The following is a 13187-nucleotide window of genomic DNA, read 5'->3' as shown; positions in this document are numbered from 1 at the left end:
TGAAAATTGTAAGGGTAATTGGGGGAAAGGGAATAAAAAAGTGTGTCTAGGAAGGGAACTAAAAACACGAGTTGAAAAGTGGTTAACAAGAGGAGTGAAATGATTTAGAGATGGAGTTTGATGTGAATTAGAGATGACTTTATTTTGGATGGCTTGGGAAAAGGGGTTAAGGCTTACTCTTTCTATTAAAAAAAATTAAAAATCATTCTCCAATTTGTTTTCGATTTTAACAAATTTTAAATGAATTTTATTATGTAATTGTAAATTAAAAATTTTAGTTGTTATGTCATTTGAGAAAATCTAATATAAAAGTATCTATATAATAAGGGAGAAGTGTTTTTGAAAATGTATACAAATGTCTTAGAGATACATTTTGATCCAATGGCTGAGATTAATTCCAACTTTATATCAACGGTTTAGATCAATGGATCTCCCACCCAAAAGACTTCTCTCCCTAAAAGCATCGTTGTTGCCTTCCCACCTACCCATGTTTGCCTTCCCCCTTCCCTCTCTCTCTCTCTCTCCCTCTCCCTCTCTGTTCTTCTTGAATACTTTTTCTCATCTCTCTCTTCTCTTGCGATGACCACCGCCGTCACGACACCGACGACCACCGACCACCGACCACCTCTCCTCTCCCTCGCTGGAGACCCAAACCGGAACCCTTTATTCCTGTCCTCCTCCCTCTCTCCCAACCATAACCTTAATCCCTTCATCTCCCGCTCTCTCATCCCCCTTCATCACTTTAGGGCTTTATTCCTGTACTCTGTTTTTTACTTGCATTTTGCTCATTTTGCCCTCTCTCTCTCTCTCTCCCTCATCCCCCTTCATCATTTTTTGTTGTGGGTTTTAGTATAACTTGGTTCGATTCATAAAGTTGGTTCAGAAAGCATTGATATATGATCTTCTTCTTCTGGTAATGTACTCTGTTTTTTTTTTTTTTTTTTTTAAGTATAAAAGTGTGGGTTTCCTACCATATTTCGCTGTGTTATGGTGATTAGGGCCATTCCTGTGTATTTTAAAGTTTTAATCTATATATATTTGATGAGTTTTTGAGAATGGATTTTTGAGATTCAAGTTTTTTTTTTTTTAATGTTTGATTTTATTTTGCTTTTTTGTTTTTAGGGGTTTTCCTGTTTGGTTGAAGTATGTTCCAAATGATGAAGGATGAGAAGTTGTTTGAGTCTCAAGGATGAGAAGTATGTTCCTGTGTGGCTTTTTGTGTTTCTTTGCCTCTTTTTCCATAATAAATTTATTTTTTTGTATATCATAAAGTTTCTTTACCTCTTTTGAAATGTATAATAGCTTCAATAAAGCCGTTATATTTCCATACATATTATTGCTTATCAGGGGATGATTTCAATGCTTTTTTGTGAAGTAGATTGTTAAATTGATTATTAGGGGAAGATTTCAATGCTTGATTTTGGTTATTAATTTGATAGAACCTTTTGTAGGTCTCATGAGGAAATGTCTCTGAAGATGATAATAACAGCTTTTGGCATTTGAGTTCTACTTGGCTTTTGAAAAATCTTGCATTGATTAGTTTTGAGCATAACTAAAAATAATACATAAGTTTATTAGTAGCATAATCATTAGACAAATTTTAGTGACTATTTGAAATTTTTTCCTCAAATTTTTTTTTAAAAGATATTACTGCAATTAACATTACTGCAATTAGTTGGAGAAGTGCCCAAAATTAATAACAAGAAAGATGTCAATGCAAAGATGCACAGCTGCTGAACAGGTAACAATATGACTTTCCCAGTGCTTATGATCATACTCATGACAAATAGGAAGAATTTAGCAGTTAGAAACAAGTGCACTCACAATTTAGTGGTGAATTGTCACTAAATCAGGAATTACCTTTGATATGTGCTTGATTTAGCACTTCCTGATGTAATTTGACATAACTAGAAGCCTCATTTTCTTGATATATTATAAAATAAAACCAACAGCCTCCATTGAAAAGTGCAATACAAATTCAACTTAAAAAACCCACATTCATGAGATAGCCAAGAGGTATATCATACAAATGATTGTGATCACGATATTTCTTCTGGAAACGTACATTGCATAAAGTTCTTATATTGTTTGTCACCATATAAAAATTAGCAGAGTCTCACTTCCAAGCAAGATATAAGCTCAAGGTGTTGAATACATTTAATAAATCCAGGATATAAGCTCAATTAAATGGAGATTATGTGAAGAGAGGCCTGATCTTTGGTGAGATATATCCAATAATTCTACCAATTTCTCTTTCTAAAATCTGAAGGCATTACTGCTGAGATTAAACACTATCCCACTAGCGACACTTTAACTTTTAAATGTAAACATATTCATTCTAAAATTTACCCAAAATAAAAAATAATAAAGACAACATATTTCAGAATCTCGACATCACCTCCACAATACATTGCCCAAAATTAAGAATTTTGGGCGTGAAGCAGCTCTCAACACCTGCACAATGAGGAGAGACTCATTTAACCCTTTCTAGGTGTAACTTAATGTAAGTTACATAAACTCAAACGATTGCAACACAAGATTATGGCCAAGCATAGAAGATAGTGAACTCTGCTGTACAAGTTTAGAAAATTCTAGACCAACCTTAAGCCAAGTTTCTGCAATCCTTCATAAAGACGACACTGATAAGCCAAGTTTATACATTTGAAGTGTTGTTGGCATGGATAATAAATAGTTAATTATGATTTTAGATTTATTTTTTAATTTTTATATTTTTTTCCAGGTGTGATTTGGTTTATATATTTTTGTAATTTTTTTTCAGGTGTTATTTTTTTCCAGGTGGTATGGGCATTCAAGTTTCTTTTAATGAACTAATTATTGGCAGAGCTTTGTTAGGAAAAGAAATTATGTTTCTATGTTACTTTTGTTAGATTGATTTTTTTTTTCCTGTCATTTTGTTTGCTCTTTCTCTCTCAATTTCACATAATGCAGCTATTTGTTCTGGATAGTAAGTTTCATTTGCCGGTAGGATAGAGTCGTGGATGCTAATGTTAAAACCTGTTCTTGGTTCTCTTAGCATGCAAATTGATCATTCAGAAGCAGCATATTATTGTCCCAACTTCAAATTTTTAATTAAATTTTTTGTTTTTTGTTTTTTATGGGTATACAATCAATTGCACTAAATCTGTCTCTAATATGATTAAATTAATCAAATCACATGTATAAATACTTTTATTTGACAAAATCCACAAATATTTTTATAATGAAGTGGATTAATGTCAATAGTAACTTTTCAGTACATTGGAGAGGAGGTAAGGTTTTAACGAGGTAGACTAATTTTTATTATGGGATTAACCTAATATTCATTTTTTTTATAATTTTTTTTTTATTTTGAGATCAAAGATCATGAGTTATACATGAGCAAAATTTAAAAAACCTGCTCAAGCAGAGGATACCCTGCTCAAGCTCAATGGCCTTGCTTCTCCCAAAGATCTACTTGCTGGTGCTGTTTTGGATGTTCCTCTCAAAGGTTTGACTCCTTTTTCAATCTCTTTATTTATTTTACATTTACATACATGAATGTTTAATTGATGAGTTTTCTTTATACAAAGATGTTATTGTGAATGATGTGATGGTGGCGTTGAGTTTTTTAATTAAATTTTTCATTTTTTGTTTTTTATGGGTATACAATCAATTGCACTAAATCTGTCTCTAATATGATTAAATTAATCAAATCACATGTATAAATACTTTTATTTGACAAAATCCACAAATATTTTTATAATAAAGTGGATTAATGTCAATAGTAACTTTTCAGTACATTGGAGAGGAGGTAAGGTTTTAATGAGGTAGACTGATTTTTATTATGGGATTAACCTAATATTCATTTTTTTTAATTTTTTAATTTTGAGATCAAAGATCATGAGTTATACATGAGCAAAATTTAAAAAACCTGCTCAAGCAGTTCAATACTACAGAGGATACCTTGCTCAAGCTCAATGGCCTTGCTTCTCCCAAAGATCTACTTGCTGGTGCTGTTTTGGATGTTCCTCTCAAAGGTTTGACTCCTTTTTCAATCTCTTTATTTATTTTACATTTACATACATAAATGTTTAATTGGTGAGTTTTCTTTATACAAAGATGTTATTGTGAATGATGTGATGGTGGCGTTGAGTTTTTTAATTAAATTTTTCGTTTTTTGTTTTTTATGGGTACACAATCAATTGCACTAAATCTGTCTCTAATATGATTAAATTAATCAAATCACATGTATAAATACTTTTATTTGACAAAATCCACAAATATTTTTATAATAAAGTGGATTAATGTCAATAGTAACTTTTCAATACATTGGAGAGGAGGTAAGGTTTTAACGAGGTAGACTAATTTTTATTATGGGATTAACCTAATATTCATTTTTTTTAATTTTTTAATTTTGAGATCAAAGATCATGAGTTATACATGAGCAAAATTTAAAAAAAAGAAGAGACTACCCTGTTAATATTTCAGAAGGAAGCAAATAGTGAAAAGGGAAAATTGAGATCATACGGTCAAAAATCCACTGAAGCTGTACTGCATAATTGATATAGTATCAACACCCAATTCCAGGTCATTGAGGTAAGGACCATCTATGTCCATGATAGTTTTAACATTAGGAAATCCAAAGAAAGCCCATGTGTGGTTGAGACGGATGCTATAATCAAATAATTCGGGACCTTGACCATGAAAAATGATTGCTCCTTTAATTTTGGGATTTGGACAGTTCCTATACATCAAGAAAAAGAAACTTTAACATCCTTATGTGCTGATGGTGCAGAATCAATAATGTGAGTTCACTAATTATTGTAGAGACAAATAGAGCATTCAGAAGATATAAATAGAGCAATCAGGGAATAGGAAAAAAGAATTTAACATCTTTCTATGCTAATGATCCAGATAAAAACATGACAACCATATTGTAGAGACAATAATTGTAGATACAAATAATGTGAGTTTATGGTTTTGGGAAGATACAAAATGCAGGCATGCATAATTTTAAAATTTGTTGCTCAAACAGATAAAAACATACATGACAAGCATATTGTAGAGACAATAATTGCATGCTGCATATAGTAATCACACAGCATTCTGAACTACACGAAAATCAAGCATGTAAATTAATTATCTCTTTATTTGAATTTATGTTTGAATCAGATTTTGTTTCTTTTGTTATATAGATTACCATGCCATATTGTTGATTATGGTTTCTTTTGTTTCTTTAAATCGTGAACAGCTTTTTTTTTTTTCTTCCATCTTTCTGTATCATTAATTTACATGATTTTGTTAGTTTGTTAAGCCCAGTTAGAAGAAAACATATATTTCTGACAGTTGGTATGGAGATTTGGATTAAATTAAGAATACGATATTCATAGTGTCAGTTTTTTAACTTAGTTTTGATAGTTTGGAGTTTATAAATTCAGATTCTTTGAAATAACAGAAGTAATGGGCTTCGTCTGTATTTATATTCTGTTTTAGACAATATTGGTTCTGGCTCGCATTTGTTATTATTTTTTTTGATGTTTTATTAAGATAATTTGTGTGAATAAGCCATTTTAAGACAATTTTTTTCTTCTGATCTTAGTTTAAAACAGTTTGTCCTAATTTGTGTAATGACTTTTTTTTTTTTTTGAACAAGTTGTACTGACTTTAATTTGTGTGTATTAGATACGATTGTGTGTATTATATATGGATGTTTGTATATAATTTCAGAGATTGATGTATATATATGTATGATTATGTATCGGCGTTGGTTGCCCTTTAAATTTAGGTATTTTCTTCTCTCTCCTCTCTCTCTCTCTCTCTAAAAATTGTTGAGGAAGATGGATTTGGGAGGGTTCTTCAAACACAAAGATGGAAACACCCATTAAAATTCTTCAACTGATAAATTGCCATGTACATTGTTTTCTCTCACTTTATTATTTTACTTTCTAATTTGAGTTGAAAATGTGGTGTCATTTTCATGTTGTTTGAATTGCATTTGTTGAAGTTCATGTTAATTAATGTTTGTTCAGATGTATTTAGGTGAATTTTCCTTACACTTCAACATTAGCTTTGAAAAAGAACTACAACAACAATAACAATTAGCTTATATCACAATGGCTTTGTTGACAAATAGGGTTCTGTCATTAGAGAATAGAGAGATGAGCTCTTGCCAAATTTTGGCATTGTTATAATTTGGCACCAAAAAATAGCACATGAATTGGAAGTGTTTTTGCCAAATTTTGGCTTTCGCATGAAGGGAAAGCACACCATTAGAGTTGCTCTCACATGCAATTTCTATGTCATTTGAATCTTTAAAACTGCTTTGCCACATTCCTAAGCTTTTTTTTTTTATATTTATTGTGGGGTATAGGTTATTTGAGAAAATGGACAGAATTGACATTTTTTTTTGTGGTGTTTCTTTTGATAAATGTGTATGAATGTGCACTAAATCTGAGCCTGTTAATGAATAGATTTAAGCATCCATTTTATGAAGTTTTAATACATATCGGAATGTATTATCAAATATGTAAAACAATTATATGTATCTGTTTACATGTGGTATAATCATAATAAGTTGCAAGTCTTCCCATTTAGTAACTTCTGCTGTGGGCAACTTATTTATGGCCTTAATTGGTTCCATATTAGTGTATCAGTTGTGTACTTTTAGAAATTAAGAGGACAAATTATCTTCTTTTTTTTTTTTTTTGGACTCATTTTGTAGTATGGTATACAAATTAATCCTTGGGTTTGAAATAATAATTCATCCTCATGAAATGGTTTTCAAATGGTTTTTAAGATATTCTTAAGTGATTTTTCAAATGGTTTTCAATGTTTCATTGTGTTGGATTTGTGTTATTATTATTATTATTTTATATATATTTTTGTTGATTAGGTTGTGTTTTCTAAGATTTTGGTTTCGATTTGTGTTTGTGTTTTTAAGATTTCTGTTTGGTTTTGTGTGATTAGGTATGCATTCAATGGAACCACAGAAAAAGTTGAAAACAAAGCTTAAGAGATACAAAGCATTGGAACAGAGCATTGAAAATCATTATGTTTCTTTTCAATCAAAGCAAAAGAGACCCATCAATTTGGGTTTGTGTTTCTAAGATTTGGATTTGTATTTGTTTTTCTAAATCTTAAACTGATGTGTTTGTGTTGGATTCGTGTTTTTAAACCTTAAACTGATATGTATTTGGATTTCTCTTTCTTTTTTTGCGTTTGGTTTCTTTTTTCATTTTTTTATTTATGCATCTTTCAATTTATATGGGTTGGTGTTTAAGTTATGTATTTGGGTTGGTGTTTCTAAACCTTAAATTGATATATATTTGTTTTTCTTTTTTGTGTTGTCAGGTGAGGGTCTTGACATTGGTTTGTGGGGGCTGTTGACATTGGTTTGGGTCTCAACATTTTCTTTTTTATTTTTTGGTCTTCAACCCGCATGTCTCTCATGGGTCATCCCTGTTGAAGACATGGTGAAGAAATTGAAAAGAAACAGAGTAAGAAAAGAGATAGTGGTCGGTAGTGGTCGGTTTTCTTAATTGTGTTGCGCATTCAAATGCTTGGCCACTATCACATATTTATTTATTTTAGGTGCTATTCAAATTGTGTTGATATATTATTATTATTTTTTCAATAGGAATGCAAAATGTGTTGATATATTATTATTTTTTTCAATAAGAATGCAAAAAAAATATGTGAAAGACAGACCCCGCAAAGGACTGATGGCTACTTCTTCCTACCGACAAATTGCTTGGATTGTTAATGGTATTTATTTATTATTTAGTAAAATACGTAAAAGATCTCAGATTGTTTAGATTGAAAACATGCAAATAGTTTAGATTGAAAATAAATCAGAAATTTAATATTTAAATTTATAAAATTAAAAACTCAATAGTTTATTTTGTCACAAGTATTAAATTTTAAGTTTTTTTTTTTTGGTTAATTTTTCCTAAATTTTAATGATACTTACAATTATTCAAACAAAATTGGTTTATGTGTGGTGGCAGTGTTTCTAATATATTCATGTTCCCCATGATTAACTAAATGCTGAGGATGCATTAAATTAATTAATTAATTGACATTATACGTAGAAATTATAACTACATTTTAATCCTAACATTATTTATACCGAACATTATTTATGCCGTGCCTTCAGGCACGGGCATATGCTAGTTATCTTATATGCTAAATGTAATTTTTATAATTCATTCAATGTTTTTGCTCTAAAATATTACTAATCCACGTAATGACATACATATATATATATATATATATTAGTTAATACTTAAAATAAAACATTAATAACAACACAATTAAAACACGACTTTAGTGCAATTTAAATGAAAACAACTCATTCACATAATTTTTACTATTTTTTCCTTTTAAATTTTAAAATTATGACTTTAATTTTTAAGATGAAATTTTAATTATTTGTTTAAGACTCTGCATAGCATGAGTTTTAGGTTAGTTTATATATACAAGGTAGATACTTTTCTGTCATGTAGGGTCGAATCCAAAATGAGAAAGAAAAAATTAAACATGGATATAAAAATTAAAAAAAAAAACACACCTTTAGAAGTTGTATCATTACACTTCGACTCAAAGGCCCCATGGTTGTTTCCTAATCAGCACTTTCAACCAATTATTTCCAATGCTCTCTTGCTCTTCCTTAATTTTCCTGACAGATTCCCTAATAGAGAAATGACAAAAGGTTACCTCAATCAGCTGCAGAGTGAGTATATCCCCCAAACTAGATGGTATTTCCTCGAGATTTTGACAATCTTCCAACGACAAGTGTTGAAGGCTTGGAAAGTGACTAGAGCAGGTAATCCATTGCTCGACATTGAGGCTCCTCAGTCTCAAGAATTTGAGTCGAGGAAACCCACCATCAGTTGTTGCCCATTGCGATCCCCAGGCAGCATTACATTCTAATTTGAGAAGCTCTAGGCTGGGTAACAGCATCCCAAGGACTGATATCTCCTCCCACTTTAGCCTTGTAGATTTCAAGGTTAGCCTTTTAATATTTGCAGGAAACTTGACCTCTCCGAGAGTACTTGGGTATCTGGGCAAAATATTGTTGTGTAGCTTCAAAGTCTCAAGGTGTCTTAAAAATTCTAGATTAGGAAACATCAAATTCTCCGAATCTGATGACAACAGATGTCCACAAATTCCCAACTTCGTAAGATAAGGAGTTCTTGCCAACAAATCCTGAATAGATCCACAAGGGTTGAAGTTTGCAATGGTTCGTAGGTTTTCTAATATTGAGGGATGGCTGTGATCCACTACTGCTTCTTCAGAACATAATGACACATGATAGTTTGCTCTTCCCTTAGCATAAAGATGCCTCAACTTTGTAATCTTCCAAACATTACATGGCAAAATAAACTTGGACCATTGTGTAGAAATAATAGTAAGTGTTTCTAGGTTTGAGAGATTGGATATTGATGGCGGTAATTCACAGGAATATTTCAAATTAATTGTCAAATACCTCAAATTAACAAGTTGTGTTAATTCTCTTGGAAAGAAGGCATTGTTATAGCATATTTCCGACACTCTAAGAAGTTTGAAGGTCCAACAAATCAACGAGCACATATCACCAAACAGATTGTCGCCGCCACTAATTTTTTCCTGAAACTCATTTCTGAAGCACAATAATGATTGAACAACTGTTGGGGAATAAGGTTCTAAGAGCCAATCACCAAATCTTGGTGCGAAGTAAGAATGGATGCACAGGCGACGTTGGTTATTTGTTTCGTAATTACTTGAAGAAGAAGGAGAACCGTCTTTATAATTGTGAATCCACCGCAGGAAATTGATTTCGCTGGCTTTCTTCAAGCATAAATCGCGCAACAAATCATGCATACGACATGCTTTAATTCGACCATCAAACCTTTTTTGAGCAACAATTACCAGACTTCTCTGAATTAGATCCATTAAGTAATCCTCTGCTACTTCCTCCAAGCTTTTCTGCCCAATTTTTTGTATAAACCCCTTAGCTATCCATAACCAAATTAACTCCTGCACCGGGATTTCTTGGTCTTCTCGAAATGCTCCTAAATAGAGAAAGCAAGGTTTCAAGTGACGAGGCAAGTGATTGTAACTCAGTGCTAGTGTGTCCAAGTACTGATTTGGATCACTAACAATGTATGAGCTTACACTTTGGGCAACTTGTTCCCACGACTCTTGTGCCTTGTTGTCCTTTGCAAGAAGTCCTGCCATTACAACAATTGCAAGTGGAAGCCCTTCACATTTTTTCATTATTTGCTTCCCAATTTCAATCAGTTCTGGAGGGCAGCTTTCATTTTGAAACACCTTCCATTGTAATAACTCCCAACTCTCTTCTTCTGTGAGAAAACGCAGACAATGAGGATGGCAATCAAGTGAGGCATGCATAGCCAACTCTTTGAGGCGACTAGTGAACATAACTCTACTTCCATTGTTGTCATTGGGGAAATACATTTTAAGATCGACCCAGACACCAATATCCCATAAATCATCAATGACAATGAGATATCTCTTGCCTTTTAATTGCTTGTACAACTTTTCACCTAGCTTCTCATTGGTCATGTTTTCAATTTCATCGGTAAAGACGACATTAACAGAGCATAAAATGTCCAACAACATATCTATTTTTCTGGGTAATTGAGAAGCATAGGTCCATGCACGAATATGAAAGTAGTGTGTGATATAAGGATCATTGTACAGTTTTGTGGCTAAAGTTGTCTTACCGAGTCCAGGCATCCCAACAATTGATATCATTTGTAGCTGCTTCTTCCCTCCAGCAAGTAGCTCTTTTATAGTCAACGCCTCATCATCAAAGCCCACTGTAATTTTTCATTTACCATGGTTCTGTTCTCTATCGACATTGACATTGACGAATGGACTCCATCATTGAAATCTTTATCATCTTGTAGGAGGAGTTGGATCTGATTTATCTGGTCATAAAACTACAGCACTTTTGCCTCGATCGTCTTAATCTCTTCCATGATATTTATGCCAAATAAAATATCAAAAAAACTGTCACCGTTGTTGTTGATGTCCCTCTGCCCTGGAAAATGAACATAAAAAAAAACAGATGAGTTGTCTTGTCTTGCAGATCACATAATAAATTTGCATCTGCAAGTTTTTAGCTTCATGGTTCAGCTCATGCTACTGCTGCTGCTTCTCGTCCATATCCTTGAGAATGATTGCTAGGAATCTTAGCCTATTGTAAAAGGAGTTGATATGATCAATCTGATCTGCGGTCCAATTGCACGCCTTACTGATCATTAGATGATTCAGTTTCTCCAAGACACAATAATTTTCACCCATCTCCCTCCCGAATCCCTCTCTCTGTTTCCATCTCTCTATCTTTCTTTCTATTTGTCTTTGTCTTTCTCTTTCTTTGGCTTCCTCTCTCGCATACTTATCCATTTTTTTGATCATTTTCTCCAAGGCACAATTGTTTACTGCTTCCATAGCCCCGTTTCGGTGCTCTGCTATCTCTCTCAAGTTTGTGTTCTGAAGATGGAGTTCGATCAGAAAAAACTTTGTGGCATCCAAAATGTTGACTCTGGCTAAAATTTAAACAAATTACATTTGCCCCCTCTAACAATTTGCTTAAATTGTAGCTGGCCTATTAGTTTGACAAAATATAACACCGGCTTCCACCGATGTCCTCAAAAGTCAACTCCGTTAACGAGAGTCATGAAATAACAAAATTACTTTTACTCCCATCACGCTTCCACGCTTCATTTCCCTATGTTTATGCACCACCACTTTCCCAGCTACCACTACTCTTTAGCTCATCTCATCTCACTTCCACTGGTGCTCCTCTCCCCAATGTCACCAGAGATCAAAGTGGAAAAAACAAATAAAAAAATCAAGAAAATTCCAAGAATCAATAACTTGGTTGAGGTGGTGGAAATTGGTTGTGGCAATTCAATAAGGTCCTATTTGATTAGCATAATTACTAGTGAAGAGATTAACCATTCATGTGATTCGTGTAACATTAGTTATTCCATTAGATTAGTGCGATAAATAATTATCTTTTGTCTATTTTATTTTGCAGTATATATGAAAATATATAATTGCAATTATATAATTGTTTTGTATATTAGTTGTAGGGTAATGGGTAACCATTGGTTTAATGGTAAAATTTTAATCTAATAACCTTGGGATTATGAGTTTAAGTCATAGGGTAACTGCTTTGTGCACTATGCCAAAGGTTAGATGCGTACCTAATATTTTCTCTCTCAAACACATATTAATATGTACTAATTGAGTCTTTTTTTTTTTTTTAATATTTAGTTGTAGGATTAAAAAATTTGTAAATTTTGTTGAATAGAATATCAATTGAAATCTAATCAAAATAACAAAAATTACAATCAAATAATAGAATATGAGTCCCGTGAATTAATAATTGGGAAATTTAGCCAAAACCCCCTAGGCCCAACATGTTAATGTATAAAGGATAATCCAAAAATTTTACTTCCTAAACCCCTCGAGCAACAAGCGTTTCCTCCATGAAGGATAAACTACTATTTTTTCTCTATCTTCTAAGCAACCTTGCACCTATGTATATATCTCACAGAGTGTGAGAGAACGCAACAATATATACTGTGACACCCCAAATATTTAATTCATTTTAACTCTACATTAATATCAACTAATTATGATTAGAGAAAATATATATATTGGATATACTTAAAATATAATTTAATTTAAGTTAGGGGTCATTATGATTTTAAAAAAAAAGAAAAAAAAAAGAAAGAAAGAAAAAGAGAGAGAAGGATGGTAATACAATTAGTTTAATATTTGGATTATAGGATAATTAGCTATTTGTTTGGATAAACTTTGAATTGTGGTAAGGACGAAAACAATAAGGGGTGGCAAATAAGTGGTGCTCAGAGACTTGAACCAAGTCTTGTTAAGTGAATCACCTATATAAATAGGTGAATTCCTGGAGGTTGAAGTGACCAAGGGAGAAAGGAATCAGCATAGTGAAAGTGCTCCCTTGGTTAGGAGGTTAGTTTTAAATTGTTGTTATTACAGTACTTGGTGTGGGTTCAAAGTTCTCTCGTTGCACGAGTTCTAACTTAAGCAAAACTTGTCTTCAGAGGTCAGGACAAGCTTTCAGGTTATAGTCTCTGACTCAGAACAGAAAACAGGACACCTTAGTGACCTCTGTAAGGGGCACTGCCTTGGACCTGCGGGAGATGAGGAAGATT

At 32.5% G+C, this 13187-nt stretch overlaps 1 protein-coding gene and 1 long non-coding RNA gene across 2 annotated transcripts; one reads left to right on the top strand and one right to left on the bottom strand.

Moving 5' to 3' along the window:
• Positions 1 to 1584: 1584 nt before the first annotated feature.
• Positions 1585 to 7199, top strand: LOC145801895 (uncharacterized). Its single transcript, XR_014343698.1, has 3 exons — positions 1585 to 3487; positions 3877 to 4016; positions 6946 to 7199. It is a non-coding gene; the product is annotated as an uncharacterized LOC145801895 (long non-coding RNA).
• Positions 7200 to 8577: 1378 nt separating this feature from the next.
• On the bottom strand, positions 8578 to 10737 carry LOC145802237 (putative late blight resistance protein homolog R1B-17). The gene has a single exon (XM_082894919.1). The coding sequence runs from the start codon at positions 10735 to 10737 to the stop codon at positions 8578 to 8580; it is 2160 nt and encodes a 719-aa protein (XP_082751045.1).
• Between the last annotated feature and the right edge of the window lie 2450 nt (positions 10738 to 13187).

The sequence above is a fragment of the Camellia sinensis genome, chromosome 11 (assembly GCF_055761805.1).
Source record: "Camellia sinensis isolate YWXY chromosome 11, ASM5576180v1, whole genome shotgun sequence".
In the NCBI taxonomy this organism is placed as follows: Eukaryota; Viridiplantae; Streptophyta; class Magnoliopsida; order Ericales; family Theaceae; genus Camellia; species Camellia sinensis.
The sequence above is the reverse complement of the archived record's forward strand: the minus strand, read 5'-3'. Positions and strand labels throughout refer to the sequence as shown.

Bases quoted from the DNA above. Each gene is read 5' to 3' on its own strand.
- LOC145802237 (XM_082894919.1), bottom strand. From the start codon at position 10,737: ATGATATCAATTGTTGGGATGCCTGGACTCGGTAAGACAACTTTAGCC.